Source organism: Bombus huntii, chromosome 16 (genome assembly GCF_024542735.1).
Source record: "Bombus huntii isolate Logan2020A chromosome 16, iyBomHunt1.1, whole genome shotgun sequence".
NCBI lineage: Eukaryota > Metazoa > Arthropoda > Insecta > Hymenoptera > Apidae > Bombus > Bombus huntii.
The window spans coordinates 4,089,676-4,108,374 of NC_066253.1; the positions used below are offsets into that span (position 1 = coordinate 4,089,676).

At 37.3% G+C, this 18,699-nt stretch overlaps 2 protein-coding genes across 5 annotated transcripts in view; one reads left to right on the forward strand and one right to left on the reverse strand.

The window, feature by feature from the left end:
• LOC126874601 (adenylate cyclase type 6) overlaps positions 1–5,899 on the reverse strand; it is a 97,299-nt gene extending 91,400 nt beyond the window's left edge. For 2 of the 4 annotated variants that reach the window (XM_050636835.1, XM_050636838.1), the window contains exon 1: positions 1,792–4,657. The gene's annotated coding sequence lies outside the window, so the exon portion shown is untranslated. Of the gene's footprint in view, positions 1–1,791 lie in introns of all 4 variants that reach the window. The other 2 variants (XM_050636837.1, XM_050636841.1) reach the window with 2 other exon arrangements.
• On the forward strand, positions 3,644–16,141 carry LOC126874735 (uncharacterized). The gene is made up of 8 exons (XM_050637093.1): positions 3,644–3,784; positions 6,098–6,188; positions 12,183–12,479; positions 12,793–13,068; positions 13,130–13,362; positions 13,631–13,897; positions 14,152–14,401; positions 14,691–16,141. The coding sequence occupies exons 1-8, from the start codon at positions 3,644–3,646 to the stop codon at positions 14,861–14,863; spliced, it is 1,728 nt and encodes a 575-aa protein (XP_050493050.1). The 3' UTR covers positions 14,864–16,141.
• Positions 16,142–18,699: the final 2,558 nt, after the last annotated feature.

The following is an 18,699-nucleotide window of genomic DNA, read 5'->3' on the forward strand; positions in this document are numbered from 1 at the left end:
TGCAGCCGAGTCTGAGCTTCATCTTTAAAACGCTTAGAGACACGAAAATGTTTCCACGGAACGAAACGAAACACCGATGCGCGTTTCTGAATTTCCTTCGCTTAATTTTACGCGCCGATGCCCGCTGAATGGTGCGATCGTTGCGGTTGTCCTCGACAATTTGTCTCACTTACATCGTTCAATACGATCTTTTTAACGAAAATTTAATATTCCTTCGGATTCACTTGCAGATATTATCGGAGGCCATAAAAGAATCGCAGGCGGCGGGGATTACCTCTAACCGGATCGATCGTCGCGACCATCATCGTTATCGAAAACTGGAAAAATATAGAAAAAAAAAGAAGAAAAAATATAACCGGCATGTTCGCTGGCAGCAGGCTACGTAACGTAAATGTGAAATCGAAAATAATTCGTTTGAACCTGTTCGACATATTTTTGGGACAGGTGAATTTTTATCCTCGGTTTTACTCTCTTTTTTTTTTACTAATTGCCAATTCTGTGTCGAAACCTCTGCAAACAAATAATTTTACCTTTTAAATGGTCGTAAGAGTCAAACCCAAAATCACGTTTTCTATTATTATACGTAGCCGCGATTACTATCATCGAGAGAATAATAATAATAATTTTCTAATTAAAATATATTCCTTGTCAACGATAGATGAGTGATCCCAACACTTTCGAAGGATGATCCTTGTGATGTTCAGTGTCTCTTGTTTGCTTCAGATCAGTCTGTCTTGACGGTTGACGACAGAGTCTCGGATTTAACGAGCATCGACCAATTAGGGTAGTGAAAGGGACGTTATTATGGTTGTCGATCATAAGCCAATAATAGAACGAAGGCATACGCGTTCTACCGCTGCTTATTCGGGCCATTATGATCGCAGACGCGAATAGCCGACTGCCAATTGCAGCGAAAACCGGGTTTTCCCCCTGCAACCATGTCTAGGTCTATGTAACTTTGACGAGGCGAACTGAAACGATGACATAATCGTGACGGGGTTAGAGCACCGGCTGAAGTATTAGAGAACTGGATGAAACGACAGAACATGCTCCGGACTGTTCTCCACATTTTAAGGAAACTCGCTTCTTCTTCGCGTAATTTCGATGATTCGATCGAATAACAGGGACCTTTTCGATGAGTAACTTTGTTTCGTGCGAGTTCTTTCTAAACGGGCCAAGTCGAACGAATTTACGATGATGGACGAAAGAAAGTCTAAAATCGATACTTGTAAATAAGTTGATTGTAACTTCAAACAAAAAATGTCCACCCGATAAAACAGACATTTTCGTTTGAAATTGTTACAGTTTTCTGTAATATCGTATTTATTCGCCAACGAGCGAAGTTGCAATATTTAGATCGTTCCACGTAAACGTGCGAACGATAAGAAGAAAGAAATTGTATCTGCGCAGTCCTTTCGCCAATCACATTAACATTTCCTAGGCACTTTGTTCCATCTCCGATCGAATAGAAACGAAATTTGTTAGCGACTGGCTGTTGCATTAGGCTCTAACACAAAGGTTTAAAAATATCCATTTGTAAACTGTGTAAAAGTAAAGAGGCTGAAACAAGACGAACGTCAAACGCGACTGGGTCACGAAGGATCAAAAATGACCCGACTAAAGTAAATTCCTGTCGATGAATTTTTAACTGCGATTTTTATGACCAAACAGAGATGGACGTAACTGACAGGTCAGCGGCGCTCATAATCATCGATCAGAACGAGTGCGTGCTCGCGAGGGACGATCAACGAATCGTCACGCTAATCGACGATAAAACTCGAGCATTCTTACCTTCGCTCGATGCTCGATCTTGACACGTTTTTGATTCCCGGCACTCTTAGGCCCCTTTCACAACGATTCCTCCTCCGTTTTATCAGACTGACTGATCAATCTTCCACGAAGATCCATCCGATCTGCCGCGCTCTTTTCCAGCTTCATCACTATCCCTTCTTGTCAGATCCTTGCGAAACCTCACCAACTGCTTGCTCCGTTCCCCAAACTCAGACTCCAGTCCCTTTCCGAGATTTCACACGAGATCCTCCTCGTAATTTCCACCTCCACACCTGTTCACTCAAAGGATCGATAGCTCTAGCCGATCAGAAGCTAAAAAATGGCCTTTCAAGGCGTTTTCTTTTGATTTTAGTTTGTCTAGAAGAGCCTTTGAAGAGTCTCTGCAGAGCTTGGTACGAAGGATCATGTTAATATTCGGCGTAAGTGTACATTTGGCGAAATGGGATGCCAAAACTGTGAGGAATGCTGGCCTGCGGAGAAGAAAGCGATGATCTGGACGAGGAATGTGGATCAATCACGGACACACGACAGGAACAAACGGTCCAATTGCATGCAGCAGCTTGGCAATTACAGCTTAAACGAGCCAAGGCCCCTCGACGCTCAATGTTCAGCCTGGTAACAGATTTGCCTGGACTTGGCCTCATCTGCCACTGTCTGACTCCTCTTAAACCCTTCAAACGCGATTCTTTGACGAATCTTCTCGTCTAACAACAATTTTTCGCAGCTAATTATCGATAGGTAACAGTTTGTCGAATATATCTTAAGACTATCGAAGAGAGATACTTTAACAGATCTTCTTCTTCACAGAAGCGCTTCGCTGGGAATCTTCCTTGATGAATCGGCTGGATAAATCATGATCGAAGGATTCGCAGAACTGAGAAGCTTCAAATTTTGTTTCCCCAGACAGTGAGACCCCTGTCAGGATCGCAAGAAGCTCGGGATCTCTTGGAACTCAGCCAATCATTACGAAATTATTCACTTCCTGCATCTTGGATTCTTCGGATGACAGCAAGTTGCAAAAATTCAGCAGGTAACTAGAAAAATAAAACTCAATTCTCCAACTTATTTCCGTATCTCTACAGAGATCTCTGTTCCTCACTGAAACGGTCCAGGAAGTTTCAAGAATGCCAGCAACCCTAGAATCAGAGGACCACCATAGGATTATCGCACGGTGTCCCGTGGTGCAAGTGTGAAGCCATGATCGATCAACGAAGAAAGGTTTGTCGAGAGTTCGATTGAAATATTCCTCGTGGTTCTACGAAGGAATCGTTGTGAGGATACACTTTCTGGAGGAGAGGAGCGCGACGCGTCTCGGACAAGTGTCGCGCGCAGACTAAACCTTCCGGCGCGGCTTCCGCGCGGCTTTCAGTACGCGTACTGTGCGCAGGGCTCGACGTGCGTCCCACGCCTACAGCCCTGAGCCGAAGACACGCAACCCCCGACTGAAGATTAACCAGTCCGTCTTGGTACGGCCGCTGAACTGACGCCTATTAACCAAGTGGAAACAATTATTTCCTGCGTTGGAGTGGGATACAGTTCTATGGAACCAAAGATTTACGCTTTGTATTTGCTCGGGCATTGCGGTTTTTAGCAAAGCTACGACGACGAACGTAGTTTAGGTTGGAGAATGGTTTGAGTACTGATGTCTGGGTGTTGTAGAGGGAGAAATTTAGATGAAAGTGAGAATCGATTGCAGGTTTCTTTGCGGATTAAGCTTTTGCGGGAATTCCAGTAAGGACTTGGCAGATCTTAGATGGAGAATTCTAAAAGTCACATAAATTCACAGAGAAAGACCAACCACAAGGCCGAATAATGCGACGAAACCGATTCTGTTCAAAGGGAATGGACTAAAATGCATGTCCCATGGGATTGTTTACCACATTTGGCCATATGGTCGATTTTAAATATAATAGCCAGGTTAAAGAAGTCTGCTGCTTTAGCTGATCGTATTAACCCAGTTCTTATCGATTCCCCTCAGGGTTTGGTTCACAATGTGTGTTGTGCTCCTTGTCGTGGTTTACTCTTTCCCCTTTACCGGCCGAATTCAATGAACATCCCATTTCTGATTGCTACGCTCCAATTTCATACGCTCTCCCTCTCCGTTCCTCGGCTTTGAAGCTCCTTCTAATCGCAGACTGTACTACAAACGTACTATTTCGTTTTTCTGCCATTCCTTTTCATGCTGCCTCCTTTAAAACGTTCGCCTATCGTTCAGGACATACTCAAGACTCCAAATATGTGCAATATCCTTGAAAATTGAAAGTTCAATTACAGTGGGCAGTTTTAATAAAAACAGTTTGATTTCTCGATAAGGTTTGACGAAAGAGCGAGGTTAGGTTTGACTTTCAAATTTGAAGATGGAGTAGTTTCAAATGTAAGGGGATTAAAACAGATATGTCAGAGAGTTGTTCATAATTCAGCCAGGTTTCATTGAAACGTGAGTATCTGGTTACCGAAATTGACCTTTCTCGCGACTGTGCTGCGAAACTTTGAGAAGCTCTGCATTTGGCGAAGTTTACAATCGACATTATTCTTGCATCTCTTTGCCGTGAGGAGTGAGGAGTGAGGAGGAGGATCGCCGTGGGAATACTGTTTCAAATTCCGCTTTGTCTAAGTCCCGAATAGAATTTTAAAGCCAGTGCCAAAATCACCCTACCCCGTGTCTCACGACTTTCCTTGAAAATGACAGAGAGCCGGGAAAAATTGTATCCTCGTTGCTTCGTGACGTCTAAGATCTCAAATTCGTGAAAATCTGATGGTAAACTGGAAAATTTAAAAATAATGGCTTTTCCCGCCAAATGCGTGTTTATCTGTAAATGACGATTATTAAAACTAAATAATTGCTTCTTTTCAGTTCCCGTTTCTGGATGTCGTTTGCAATACCAAATTTGCGAAGGTTAGATTAGAATCTTCAAAATTTGCGAATGAATCTCGTTTCTAAAATAATCATTTTTCTCACCATACGAGAAGAGCAATTTATCTGGATTAATTAATCTCATATCGAATTGTACAATGCTAGATATTCGCGAGATACAATCAGAAATACTTTTTCATCTGGATTAATCAGTTTTCAATTGAATACGCAGCGATACGAATTTTCAGAGCGCGTAATTGAATTCTCCTGTCGTCGATGAGATCATTCATTTTTCCGTCTTCGCAACGAGTTATTAACACAGACATACGAAACAATTACTTGGAAACGAAAGAAGATCTGCAGGCGACATTCGTCAAGCTGCAATTAACAATTCATAATTTTCACGATTAATTCGACGAAGAGTAAAACGTATCCCCCGCTTTATCTACGCCAGTTACAATTACATCCATTGCGCATGCGTGATACCAGGACCGTTCTCTCCTATGGTGATTTATTGCACAGTCAACTTTGAAATATTTAAAGACGTGTTATTACAACAGTTTTATATTTAAAAATATATATAATACCACGAAGAAAGATATTTTTAACAAATTATTTCATTTGATGAAGTTGCCAAAAGGATTATTTATTGTAAATTTTATAAAATACTACCGCTGGAGAACCATGTACAATGGAATTAATGTAATTATAAAGTGCTTCACTTTTAACAAAAATATTTCGGTGAAAAAGGAAATATTGGATTATAAATCAAATTTTCAATTTTATTCGTTCATCAAAAATTAAACACATTGTCCAGCTTTCACAAAGGAATGTTTAAAAATTTCACAGAATTTATCTCTAAAAAGAGGCAAGTCTTACAAAAGCAATTATAACGCTGTCAAAAAATATCTAAATTATAATGAAATATAGGAAATAGACATTTAAAAATATAAAAAGTACTATTCTTTCTTATAATATCTATACTACATTCAATTAGTAAATATTAACAATATACGGGGTGCTCTAATAATTGTGCTAAAATCGGCAAGGAAATGATTTGAAGTGCCGTATAAGAAAAAATTCATTCTACTTTTTCTACTTCGTCTACTTAATTAAAAGATGTTTAAACTCGATTTTCTTGAAAACGGAACGTCGTATGAAAAAATGTTATACTATATTTTCAACTTATCTGTCACGTAGAATCACCCTCTTACCACGATTACCGAAACACGCTATATTTCTAAATTCAAGTGAAACGATTTTCGTGCACAGAGGGCGGTGGTCTCCAAGCGCCTAGCGACAGTACTGCGCGCCAGTGGACGGAGCCCGCATCGAAGCCAGTTGTCGTCTCACAATGGGACGAAGTTGTGGTTTTTTCTGGTTTTTCGTGTGGTTCGCGGCTCTCGTGAAACCCATCGAGTTTCCTGACGTTTTACGAATGTGAATCCCCAGTGGGCACAGCGTCCACAGGAACAGGATAGTTCCCGAAGGATTCGAAGCAGCTTTGGTGTCACACTGGGCGGTGTCAGGTTAGGTTTCGAAGGTAAGTCGCAATACCAACACGTATATAGAGTTCGTTCATAAGCCATTATTTCGTGAAATTCTTTTTTTACCTTTTTCCCCGCCTCGATGGAATTCGAATCGAAATTTTCCATCGATCAAGCTAAACTCTAACCTGCAAAACAGAGTTTCGCGAATGATTTTGATTTATTCGATTCTGCAAGCACGTTTGAATGTTCGTGACAGGTGACCAGAAACTAGTTCATACTTTATTATAGCGGTGTACCTAGTAGCTCGAGGTTATCGGTTTTTCGATCTCTTATCGAAATTATGTTGTTAGGTTAGATGTTGTGGCAGTTTGTATTGGATATTGGCTGTAGACGTGCAACTTATTGGCGTTCTTTGTTGCTTTGAACGCAACTGTTTACGGGAGATTTCCTGTAATTAAGGAGTTATTTATTACCTCATTGTTGTTGATAAATTTCAAAATTCATTTCCCTTCATATTTCCCACTTGATTTTATGTTACCGAAATTTAAAATTTGTATTTCGTATTGTATTTGTTCGAAGCAAATACCATACAGCAAATACAGATATCATTGATAATCACGAAATACAAATAAATAAAAATCACTCACTAATAGTGCAATAAACAAACACGCGCCGCTAATTAAATTAACAAATAAATTATACACAGATATGTTTCATAACAAAGAATATAGCAAATAATGAAGAATAATTAAATACATAATGTGATTCGCTATTGATAATAAAAAAAACACAAACACCCATAATGCAACTTCTAATTATTTTTTAAACATTTTCAAATTATTTCTCAATAAATTGAAATATAAATTGTAATTTTGTTCCATTTATTTTCTAATAAATTTCGATGTCAATTTGAAGAAGGGGAAAAATAACGGTTTATAGGGTAGTTTGTTTGGCGGTAGGAAAGTTGTATAAATTCTGTGGAGATTGGTCGGAAGTTTCTGGCTGTATTAAGGAAAAGTTTTCCGATCTTGGACAAGGATGCACCGAGATATAATCCCTCGAGTACACTCAATGTTCTCTAAAGTGTCTCGTTTCAGAGCGAGAGAGTTCCTCGACACCGGGGGTTCGCACTTCCGTGGCCTAACGTTTGTTAATTCTTCGGCTGGAAAATGCCAATATCCTGTCGCCATCTTACCGACCGAGTCTCAAATTTAGAATCTTTTTTATCACATTTCTCATAGGAGATAACTTAATTTTCCGCCATGTATATAAAATTTGTCTTAATTATACATGATGAAAATTTACATTATAATGATTAAAATTTACGTTGTCTTTATTAAATGAAATCATGAAAAATGTTTCATTAAAAAACGTATAAATTATCTGGAAGACATTGAACGTTTCAACTTCGCTTTTGTAAGTGAAACATTTTGATAGAATATTATTAAACAGTATTGTTTCCAGAATTTATTAAAATCTAAAATTAAATTGTTCGATGCGAATTGCATTAGCGACATTAAATGCTAGTTCTTCTCGGTTGAATGTTTCTTTTTTACAAAAAAGGTCTTCAAGATGGCTCAGGTAGAATTTATTCAATTATTTTCTTTCCGCTGTGTCGCGTCTCGTTAGATTATCGAGGTGGCGAAAAATTAAAAAATAACATAGGTTAAACTCCCAAAGAAAGCTCAATCCGGTCGCTTTGCGTCACACTTTATCCTATTGTTTTTAGAGACCCGAGTTTTACGGTTCTGTCTCGAGCCACTTGTGACGAGTGAAGTTGCTAGTAATTAGATTCTTTTGTTCCGCCCTTAAACGCCGCCTTTTTCCCGCCAAATACCATTGTGTTTTGCATGATGGTTAACCGTATTTTACATATTTTTCAGAAGAGAGATACAATCCAATTAAAACTCTAAACGTACGTAGTAACTGGAACGTAGTGCTACGTGCTTGGTCACAACTTGAATGCTTATCATGTAATATTAGCTTTTCGATTACAAATTCGAATTACGAACATTTTGTACAATATTTCTAATCGAGTATTTCATGGAACACACTTCTGGTTTCAACTTGAATTTTTATCACATAGTAGCAAGTACATTACCACATAGTGGTAAGAAATTTGAATTATAATAATTGCACATAATATTGCAAAATGCATATTCCATTTAGTAATACACATTCCAATGTAGTAAATACTACAGGAAGTACTAAACGTAGTTGTTCGTATTCCTATTAAGATCCAGCGATCTTTTGAATCGTTACGAGCTTTCATTCGCTATATGACGACACTGTCGATCATCGATGGCAATAAAGCTATAAATGCTTCAACGCCGAGCTGTTCGCGCAAATAAAGAGATGAAGAGATCAAGAGAGAAAGGGATAGCTAGATAAGCTACCGATAAGCCAACAAAGCCGTATTCTTACCGAAGGAACCCATTGAAGTTCTCCATTCGATTCGCGTCGCGATCGACTATTACCGACCGGGTAAGAAAGTCTTATAAGTCAAGGTATTTGTTCGTGAGTTCATCGAAATCATTCGAACGTATTCTCATTGACTCACGAAGAACGTCGATTGCGCTGTGTCAAAATAAAAAGTCTAACGTGCTAAAGAAAAAAGGTTATGAGTCGAAGAATTCTTTACCCAGACCTTCTGTACCTTCTTTAGGATAGATTCAACGCCTCATCATACGATCTACGAAGAAAGAGTAGCAGTAGGTTTTCCCTTAGAATACGCAGCGAGCGACACGGATTAGCTTACGGTAAAATCTCGCAAGTAAGCTTATTCGAAATCGGGCCAGCGAATGCACGTAGACCTCGCGTGTACACGTTTAAGAACATAATAAGTAAAAGTTAATCGATCTCTTGTAAAAAGCGATAGCCGTTGAAAAACCTCTCGGTTGACTGTGCCGAAAAATTGGGAATAAAAAGAGAGAGAGAGAGAGAGAGAGAGTATGAAACCGTGTTTGTTCATATACAAGGTGTCTCGGTTAAATGAGATCACTTAGATATCTGCTTTATTTTGCGATTGTACCAAAAAGCTTCTCAGATCGAAGTTAATTCGTTCTCTGTCGATTTTCCGATTTTATATATATATATATATATATTTTTTCTATCTATTGCATTGAGTTAGATAACTTGTACAAATTGGCCCGTTATCGCGGAGATCGATATTATTTCGAGCCCAGAAATAGCGAACCGTTAACTCCATCGTTGCGGAATGGAATTTGCTTTGTGACATCTGCCGGTCGAACAGTGAAAGGAATCTGCTTCCGACAGGATTTTACGCTTTATCGGCTGCGCGATCCTAGGGGAAAATCTGACATGTCGCGACACGATACATATTAATTGGTTTCCTGCTTTGCAGCATCCATGTCGGATTTGTATCGATATAGGGAAATGTTTGATCGTATGAAAAATGGTAGCGATGAAATTTTCAATTTGGGAAAAATTCGCTCACTTAGAAAATAGATAGAAATAATCTGTGTACCAGTACTGGACCGACGTGGGGAATTTTTTGATCGTATGAAAAGTGATATCGGTGAAATTTTCAATTTGGGGAACGTTCGCTCATTTGGGAAATAATCTGTACGTTTGTTCAAGTATTAAAATACACAGTCGACGAAAGATTATTATAATACAGTTACCGGAGATCAAATATATATATCTACGTGGAATTAAAAATTACTGGAGGGGTTAGCAGATGTTGAATTAAACATTACTAAAGCAGTTTAAAAAACGACTACATTTAGTATGTAGAGCACGTATTCACAAAGTTTTATGGTATCTGTGAGAAAATTCCCTAGATAAGTATGTATGTCTTATGTAGCCTCCACTCTAATTCTTTTCTTCTTTTTAGAAAAAAATGTACTCTCATTTTTTTACATTACTTTCTCACTGAGTTTTTCAATTACTCGTGACAAAAATTATTACGCGAGCTACAACATATTTTCTAATGAAATTCATGCGCTTTAAAAATGTCAGAGCTTTTACAAGGAGGAAGCAGCAAAACTTTGTACACAGATATGATAGAACTTGCACGTAAATGACGACGTTTTATAAATTGGAATGGACACTTCATTTATGTTCAACTGGAGAAACTCTTTCGATCTAATTAATTTAGTTATATCAGTTTAATTAAATTCGGTCACTTGAACGTTTTCATACATACACACAAACACGCGCGCGCGCGCGCGCACATACACACGCACAATTAAATATTTTCTGAATTAAATAACTTCTCTTTACCGAGGGCTTTCATTAATTCTAAAAGTTTTATCAACACTTCTCCAAAACTGGCAAGAAAGACGACGAACGTATAGATACTTTAATAGAAGGAAAGATGCATTTCGTTCCTAAAATACATTTACTGCATTTATTAAACTCAGCCTGCCCGCTGAAAATTAAAGCTTCGTAATTTAATACTTGTTTCGAAGTTTGATTAAATTTGATTTCCGATCTTTCTCTCCTATCTGTTCCACAATTAATATTTCGTCAAATAAAAGATATAATATATGTGCGTCATTTATATAACAGTACTAAACACAAGATATTCAAAGATAATCGATATTGCATTTTTAGTCGTCTTTTTTGTGATTGTGAAAGAACGTAATATTACGTCACTAGTAATCGGCTGTAGTTTATACAAAGACGTAATATTACGTGAATAGTAAGCAGCTATGATCTGTAAAGAAACGTAATATTACGTCAGTGGCAACCAGATGTAGTTTTAAAAAAAAGACGTAATATTACGTCAGTGGTAACCAGGTGTAGTTAAGAAAAAAGCGTAATATTACGTCAGTGGCAACCAGATGTAGTTTTAAAAAAAAGACGTAATATTACGTCAGTAGTAACCAGGCGTAGTTTAAAAAAAGGCGTAATATTACGTCAGTGGTAAACAAATGTAGTTTATAAAAAAAGCGTAATATTACGTCAGTGGTAACCAGCTGTAATTTCCAGGAAGACGTAATATTACGTCGACAGCAATCAGTCATAGATCGTAGAAAGACGTAACACTATATCAGTGGCCATCGGCAGCGACACGAGTTAACTCGTCATTTCAGCCACGACTATATTTCTTATAATCTAGCCACCATTTTCGACTTATTCAGTTTTTTAATGCATCGTTGCAATCTAATTGTAGGTTAAGATATACCTATAAAAACCTTCTGTTTTAATCAAATTCTACTTTGAATAAAAAGTTAAAGCATTATAAAAAAGGGAATTAACGTTACTATGCTCGTCACTTGCCAACTAGCCACCCAACCGTTCGCTGTTTGCATTCGCACACAGATTTCCATACAGGAGAACCGGGCACGAAATTCTCCGATTCCGGTGAGCCGATAACGAAAAGACCGGTTATCTAATCTCTGCACGGTGAAAAGCGTATGTAGAGGAACGGCGTGTGCATGCAACGTGCTCGTTAATTGTGCACCATTGCAAGGACGAAAAGGAAAAATGTCGGGGATAAAAAACAAATCGACCTGAACTCAACCGAATCGTTTTGCGTGAGTTACGCTGCTGCGAGAAAAAAGCTCACCCTTGCAAATGACGATCGATCTTAGTGTACATTGGATGAATTGTAAATATTGTATTGTGTTTTTTCTTCCAGGAATAGTTTACAGGTCATGCACGTACTTAGTACTACGCTTGTTTGTAGCTTCGTGTTGCGTTCAGATGTACTGCTTTGTTGTTCAATTCTAATTGACTAAAGTCCACGTACACAAAATACAGTACTACGTTTGCGCTTTAAATTCATGTGTTTAGAACTTAGCACTACGTTCTTCGCTTCGTTTTTTCATTTCTCAGTTGCGTCAATCCTCAATTGCTATAATATGATTATTATAATATGTGTTATATAATATGTATATTATGTATCATATATTGTAAAATATGTAACAAAAAATAAGCAGTAAATGAAGAATTAGTTAAATAACATAGCCTTGCGTTGCAAGAGAAAATTATCAATCAACTGTTTTATCTGCATTGCATTTTATTGACGATTAATAATAACACGTCTTAACAATATTTTTCAGAGAGGTGAACAAAATAAACTGCAAAACTGGCGGGCCTGGCGAGTTGCGTTTCGACGGTGGTCGACGACGAAGAACAGGAGGAGCTGCGGTGCACAGGAAGCGACGTTGAGATCGAGGAGTACACCGACACCGACGACTCGCCATATGTCGCTTATCAGGTCACTGATAAGCTGTTCGACACGGACAGGGTGGCCTGGCAAAAATTCAGCTTCGTCGCAACCCTTCTGACCGTCGTCGTCTCCATTACCTTTTTGATTATCACCTATCCCCTTTATCTCGAGAGCGTCAGCTACGTGTCCAACGCATACACAGGTATCCCGGAAACGAATGGATAATGCTAATTCTAGTTCCTTCGCGTAGGCGATTTTATTCTGCTTTTATCCTTCCTTGTCGCGCCAACACATTCGTCTTTTTCAAACCGTACGTTCTGTCTATACGTGTTTACACAATTGATATGATATTGATATAAGAAGTTTGTAGTATTGATTAGGATTGCTTGCTATGGGATTCCATTATGATCCTACAGAGAATTTTTCTATTACGTAGGTTATGAATGGAAAATAGTGATTCTACGTGAAGGAATAAATAAAAAATGTAAACTGAAACCTCTTTGTACCAATTTTAGGACTTCTCTTCACTGCCTTCTGCTCTGCCTTCATCCTGGGCATAATATGTTTCATCGCGGGAAGAGTATCTCCACCACCCGCCCTGATTCCAAACAGCATGCGAATCAAGATTCCTCGTTGTGCTCTGCTCAAAATCAGTCTCATCTATGCTCTCTCTGGCATAGTGATCACGCTTTGCTTGGACCAGGACAGGGTCCTCTGTCATCTACAAGATCCCATAAAAGGCATTACTCTCGTCTTTTCCCTGGTCTACTATTTCTTCTTTTGTCGCAAAAGTAAGATTCCACATTTTATCATTCTTATAAAAAGAAAATAAAAAATAATCTATTGTTATAGTGATGAGCTTGCAGAGAATCTTCTCAAGCACTACGATAATTGTGGGTCTCTTCATAAGCGTTGATTATGGCCTCTGTGATCAATTTCGGTGTAGAGGACAGGAAGTTTCGGGTCATACCACAACTATGAGAGGATCTTGGGGCGTGAAGGCCATTTGGACGTTCGTTTATGTCGGTGCGCTAGCCGCTTTCGCTATGTTCTTCACTTTGCTCGAGGCCCATTATACCACTGAGGTGAGAGCTTAAAAATGAATTGAGAGAAATATTGTGGACGACATTTTATCCCGTGTATATAATGACTAGGATTTAAGAACAATCATTAAAAAATAAATATACGTATACCGTCACATAAAAATAAAAGTTTTATCAAGAAAATTTAATATTCTATGATAAAGTGTATTCTATGGAAAATACAGATTCCGTATTATTTTTATAAATTATTTTATTCTGTCATAAAAATAGGCAATTGTACAAAAAAAAGATAATGTTTTTTATGTTCCAGCAACAGAATATGTGTCAAATAATGGCGAGTCAACAAAACTCTTTCCTTTATACGGTATCAAGATTGGTATCGTCACGAGACATCCGTCGACGAGGTTCTGAAGAAGAGGGAGGCAGATTGCTCCACGTGACAGATCCTGACCCCACCATAAAACCAAAACATATTCCAAAACCTCCGATCCTCGAAACTCTCTTCTACATTCACTTAATCGCGTTCTTCGCCATTTTATCGATGTCCTGGATCGACACGTTGCCAGGAATAGGCAGAGTAAGTTAATTAAATCAATTTACATTTAATTATGGTGGGATTCTATTTACTCAGTAGACATCAAGAGTACAAGAATCTAATAGTACATAGGAATTTAATGATTCTCCCCATTATCTATAATTTTTCATTCATAATAGAAATTCATGTTCAGATAACTGGAATTCAATAGACAAGATTTATTCATTTGATCGATTTAGTCAAGTACTAGTTAAGACTTCATTCCAGTAAATGAAGTTGTACTTTTTCTGTTCCAGGGATTATCTCCAGCGGAGCTATACCGCGTGGTGGAGCATGGACTCACGTGTCACTTCAAAAACAGCGACAACTGCTCAAATATTTCTACTCGTGGCTGGATCTTCTTAATAGCCTATATCATCTTCTCAATTTCTGTACTGAACTTCTTGTCTATAAGTGAGAGCGCTGTCTTCACTGTTGCTACCGCCACTGTGTCCCTTCCATTGTCTGTAATCTGGTGGAGCATCTATAAAATGGATGTTCACGGCCGTAAGTAAAAAGCCTCTAATTAATTGACCATGTATATCTTTGCTCATAAGGATTGAGATACTTAGGAAAAATTAGAAACCTGAATAATCACCAGAAAACTATAACAAGCTGTAGGAATTATTGTCTCATTTGAAGTGATTATATATGTGATTTGTAAGTCAGACTCGGATCTTGATTACGCTTTTGAGACACACTAAAATCGCTTACTTTACAAAACTCAATTTACTTTAGAAGTCCTGCCTGTTTCCTCTAGAAGCAATAAGATTTCTCAAACGAAGAATTTAAACAGGTTTCATCACATGGTCTCCCGGAGTGACGGGAGAGTTAATCTGCGCTCTGCTGGGTCTTCCTGTGGTCCTTCTAGGCCTAGGTCTTCTCGTCAGATCGCATTTCCGTGACACTCAGCCCTGCTACTTGACCATGCAACCACCTGACGTACAGTGTGAATCTTCTCAAAGATGAACATCTTTCAGGAAACCATCTAGAGTCTTTGTATTTAACTCTACAGCATAAAGGATCCATAATAATCATTCTACAAATTTTTGTTTAAACGTATAAAAAAAAAACAGAAGAAATCGAACGTCAATATTTTATAGAAATTAAAGATATAGGGGTAAGAAGGAGAAAGAAGATGCTTTGGGAGTAGCATGTGCAAGAACACGTGTAGTGAGAGCTCTGCAATCGACTGGGGTAGTGACTTAATTAACTTTTTAACCGTTGTAGCCCAAAGCCCAGTTAAGCAAGCTGCCAAATATATTGTAGTAGTTGAAAATGATACGGTGAAATCGTAAAGTTAATCAATGATTAAAACTTACAACTTTTTGTGACACAACAAGTAATTTGTTGTGACGAAAAAGGATCATACGGACTTAGAGCAGTTAGGCCAGTTCTACATCAGTTCTGAACCGATTCTTTCTTTGCACTGTGTTTGAAAAAGTTTCTCTTTTTTTATCTAATTAATTAATCCTGTGAAAGGATTAATCTTAAGTTTTGTTTTCTATCAGTATCATTACGTTTATGGATACTACAGAAACAAATATAGAAAACTGGCTTTACCGCCCCTGATCGATGGAGTGACCTCTCTTGAACTGGAGGAAAGCTTTCTGTGCACAGTTGTGATAAAGGAGGTGGCATGGACCCGGGGAAAGCAATAATATCGACTATCTCGTATACGCGAAATAAAGAAAAAGAGCGAAAGAGAAAGAGGAGGAGGAAGGAGAGAAGCGATCAATGTTTCCTATGTAATTTGCCAGCGAGAACATCCGTCTAGTCACACAACGTTATTGCCGATTTATATTTTATTTTGATAACGAGAATATTTAATATTTTCGAAACAAAGAACGTTCGAATTATACGTGTTGAGAATATATGTGAATAGGTGTGCGTGCGTGTATATGTGAATGAGTGTGTCAGAGAAAGAAACAAAAAATACAGAAGATATTTTATAAACTCAAAGTATAATAGTGTGTACTGGATTGAAAGTTGCATATTATTGAAAAGGATCTGCTTAGAAGTTAGGCTTCTTTGTTATTCATTGCCATGTTTAATGAATCTAGCAACAGAAATTGAGAATCTAATATCTTTGTTGAAATATCGAAGAAAATAGAGCGGTTCAATCTGTCTATAATATTAACTCTCTATAACTCTGACTCTATAACTCTATAACTGTAAACAGAAACATACCAATTTGGCTTCTAATATGTTCCCAAGTCGCCATATTGGGATTATAGCCATTTTTTTTAACAAATATGAAAGAAGACAAAATGACGTGGTTGAATCTTCACAGGTACACCTTTTTAAATAAAAAAAACTTACAAACTTTGATTTTATAAAATTTTTTGGGATGTTATATTTGAAGTATAGAGCTTTTACTGTCTGATGGCAAAACGATTACCGGTTTATCGCGATTCTGTGATCCTCCATTTCCACTTCGTGCACACGCGAATATTTAGATAAGTATATTTGCCAAAGATAGGAGAAGAAGAATGTTAAACGTCAGATTTTTCAGTCTTAGAAATAGAGTATAAACGCGAGTGTGTGCGTACGCGTGAAAGCACAATTTTACACGAACAAATATGGTGCACGAACAAATTCGAACTAGTCGGAGTAACTTACATGAGACATGTTTCTACTTAACAAAATTTCTGATCTCTTCAGCGCAAACTGTGCGATCCTTTTTTATATTTTTACAAAATTCATTCACGTGGATAATCCTGTTGATATTCTTGACCATTTTAATTATTTATCTATTTATGCGAAAATAATTCTACGCTTTCAGTATTATTCTATTAGTATTCTGTGTACAGAGTGTTTCTAAAACATTAAATAAGTAGATGAGTTATCTTATATTAAATGAAATTTAAGATGTCATTTAGAATTTTAAGCCTATTATTTTCATCAAGTATACAGTGACCATGAAAACAAGTAGGAAAAACATAATTTTAAAAGACAATTATTTTAGAAATGCTTTGAACTGATAAATGCATGTACTTAATTAACAAAAGTCTTATGGTTGGATTGTGGATATCAATACACATTCACATTCTTATGAATGTAAAGTAATGAAACCAAAATGTAGATTTTGTCTACGAAATACTATAAGAAGTACTTTACTTTGAATATTTTATATAATATATATCCAGTAAATTTTTGTGTCTTTTTCCATAAATGTATAGGTATCCACAGTCTGCTTATGATAGCTGTGTTAGCTCAACTTTTGTAGAAGAGCCTTCTTTTTCTACGTATTTAGTACTTAGTATGTAAGCACTGCATTTTATCTTAGACGAATTAGGGTGAATCGTTTCTCCATGACTGTCAATCCCGCTCCTCCTTCTCCTTGGACTGACACGCAGTCCCAAAAGCTGATCAAAAACCGCTGTCCGCATAAAATCAAAAAGAAATGAGGATGTGATTGAAAGTGGCTGAAAGGAAAATTGTAAAATTCGTGCCAAAATATGAGATACCGAGTTTTAGTCTGTAGCGACTCGTGTAAACGATAGCTAATAAGTATTTATTAGAGCCGTACTGAGAATAGCGTGACACACATAGACAAGTACCGTGAATTAAGTGTAGTTTGTTGTTGGCAGATGTTGAGATGGTAGAAATGTAAGAGAAAGAGGAATATTCGTTGTTGGAAATATGTCAATCATATTCTATCGCAGAAGCTATATACGTCCATGACTTTTTTACACTGATAATAAGCGTTCCAAGTGTAATTATATCAAGATTGCAAGAAGAATAGGCTTTGAGATGCTCTCTGATGTCATTATTTCTATTTTATTTATTCTATTAGTATCATATTAATATTCTCATATTGCTGTAACTGAATGAGAATAAAAAATTAAATAGCGTGATTAGATTTCACTTGGTACCATTGGATTATAGATTATAACCCAACTATTGTCGTTATCTCTGATCCAATGATGCTAGTTTTAGAAATTGGGGAAGTTTATCAGTGAATTTTCAGTAATATAATCTTCGCTGAAGATGAATTTTTACTAGACCTATTAAGGTCTATTCTTCCTGCAATTCTGCTATAGCTGCTACAATAATAAAAGACGAAAACGGAAGAAAAACAATAACGAACGTACTACTATTATATTATTACTCTATAGTCGCAACATTTAATCGTATATATACGTATACATATATTAAGAAGTAAATCATGTTATACAATTAACGGAAGACGCAAGAGGGAAGCCGATTTCAATTTGTAGCTTTCTTAATCGACGAGACGTAAATTGAATTACAGACGCAGTTACATACAAAGAAAATGATTCTAAACTTTTTTAAAGAAAGCGCAATTAACGAGTAAATAAGTTACTCTGGTTCAACGAGGGAAATAAATTCGACAGAAGGGAAACTTGATGAATCGGAGAAGTTACGCTTAGAGAAGGTTACAAAGTCTATTAAAGAATAAAAAAGAAATAAGAAGAAAATTAAAAAAAAAAAGAAGTAAAGAAGAAAAAAAATAGCAAACTGTTGATTTTTAATAATTTATTTTTTAGCGAATCATTTTCTCATGTGGCTCAAGCACGATGAGTGTTTTCATTGTGAATCAACTAGTCAACACTTCCAGGGCTTTTCCCTAATTATTATCTGATGCATAAGACGCTGTTCAATCGCGCTGGTTGTTATCGCCAAATGTTGAAAAGGATGAAACTATATTCTGCGTACAGGATATCTAATCGCTGGCTTTCTGATAGTGATTTATTTTTTTATCGAATGCTCACGACCTGGAAGGGTTGACCTATCGTAGGCACATTCGCTGCTATTGATGCATATGGTGCGTCGATGCA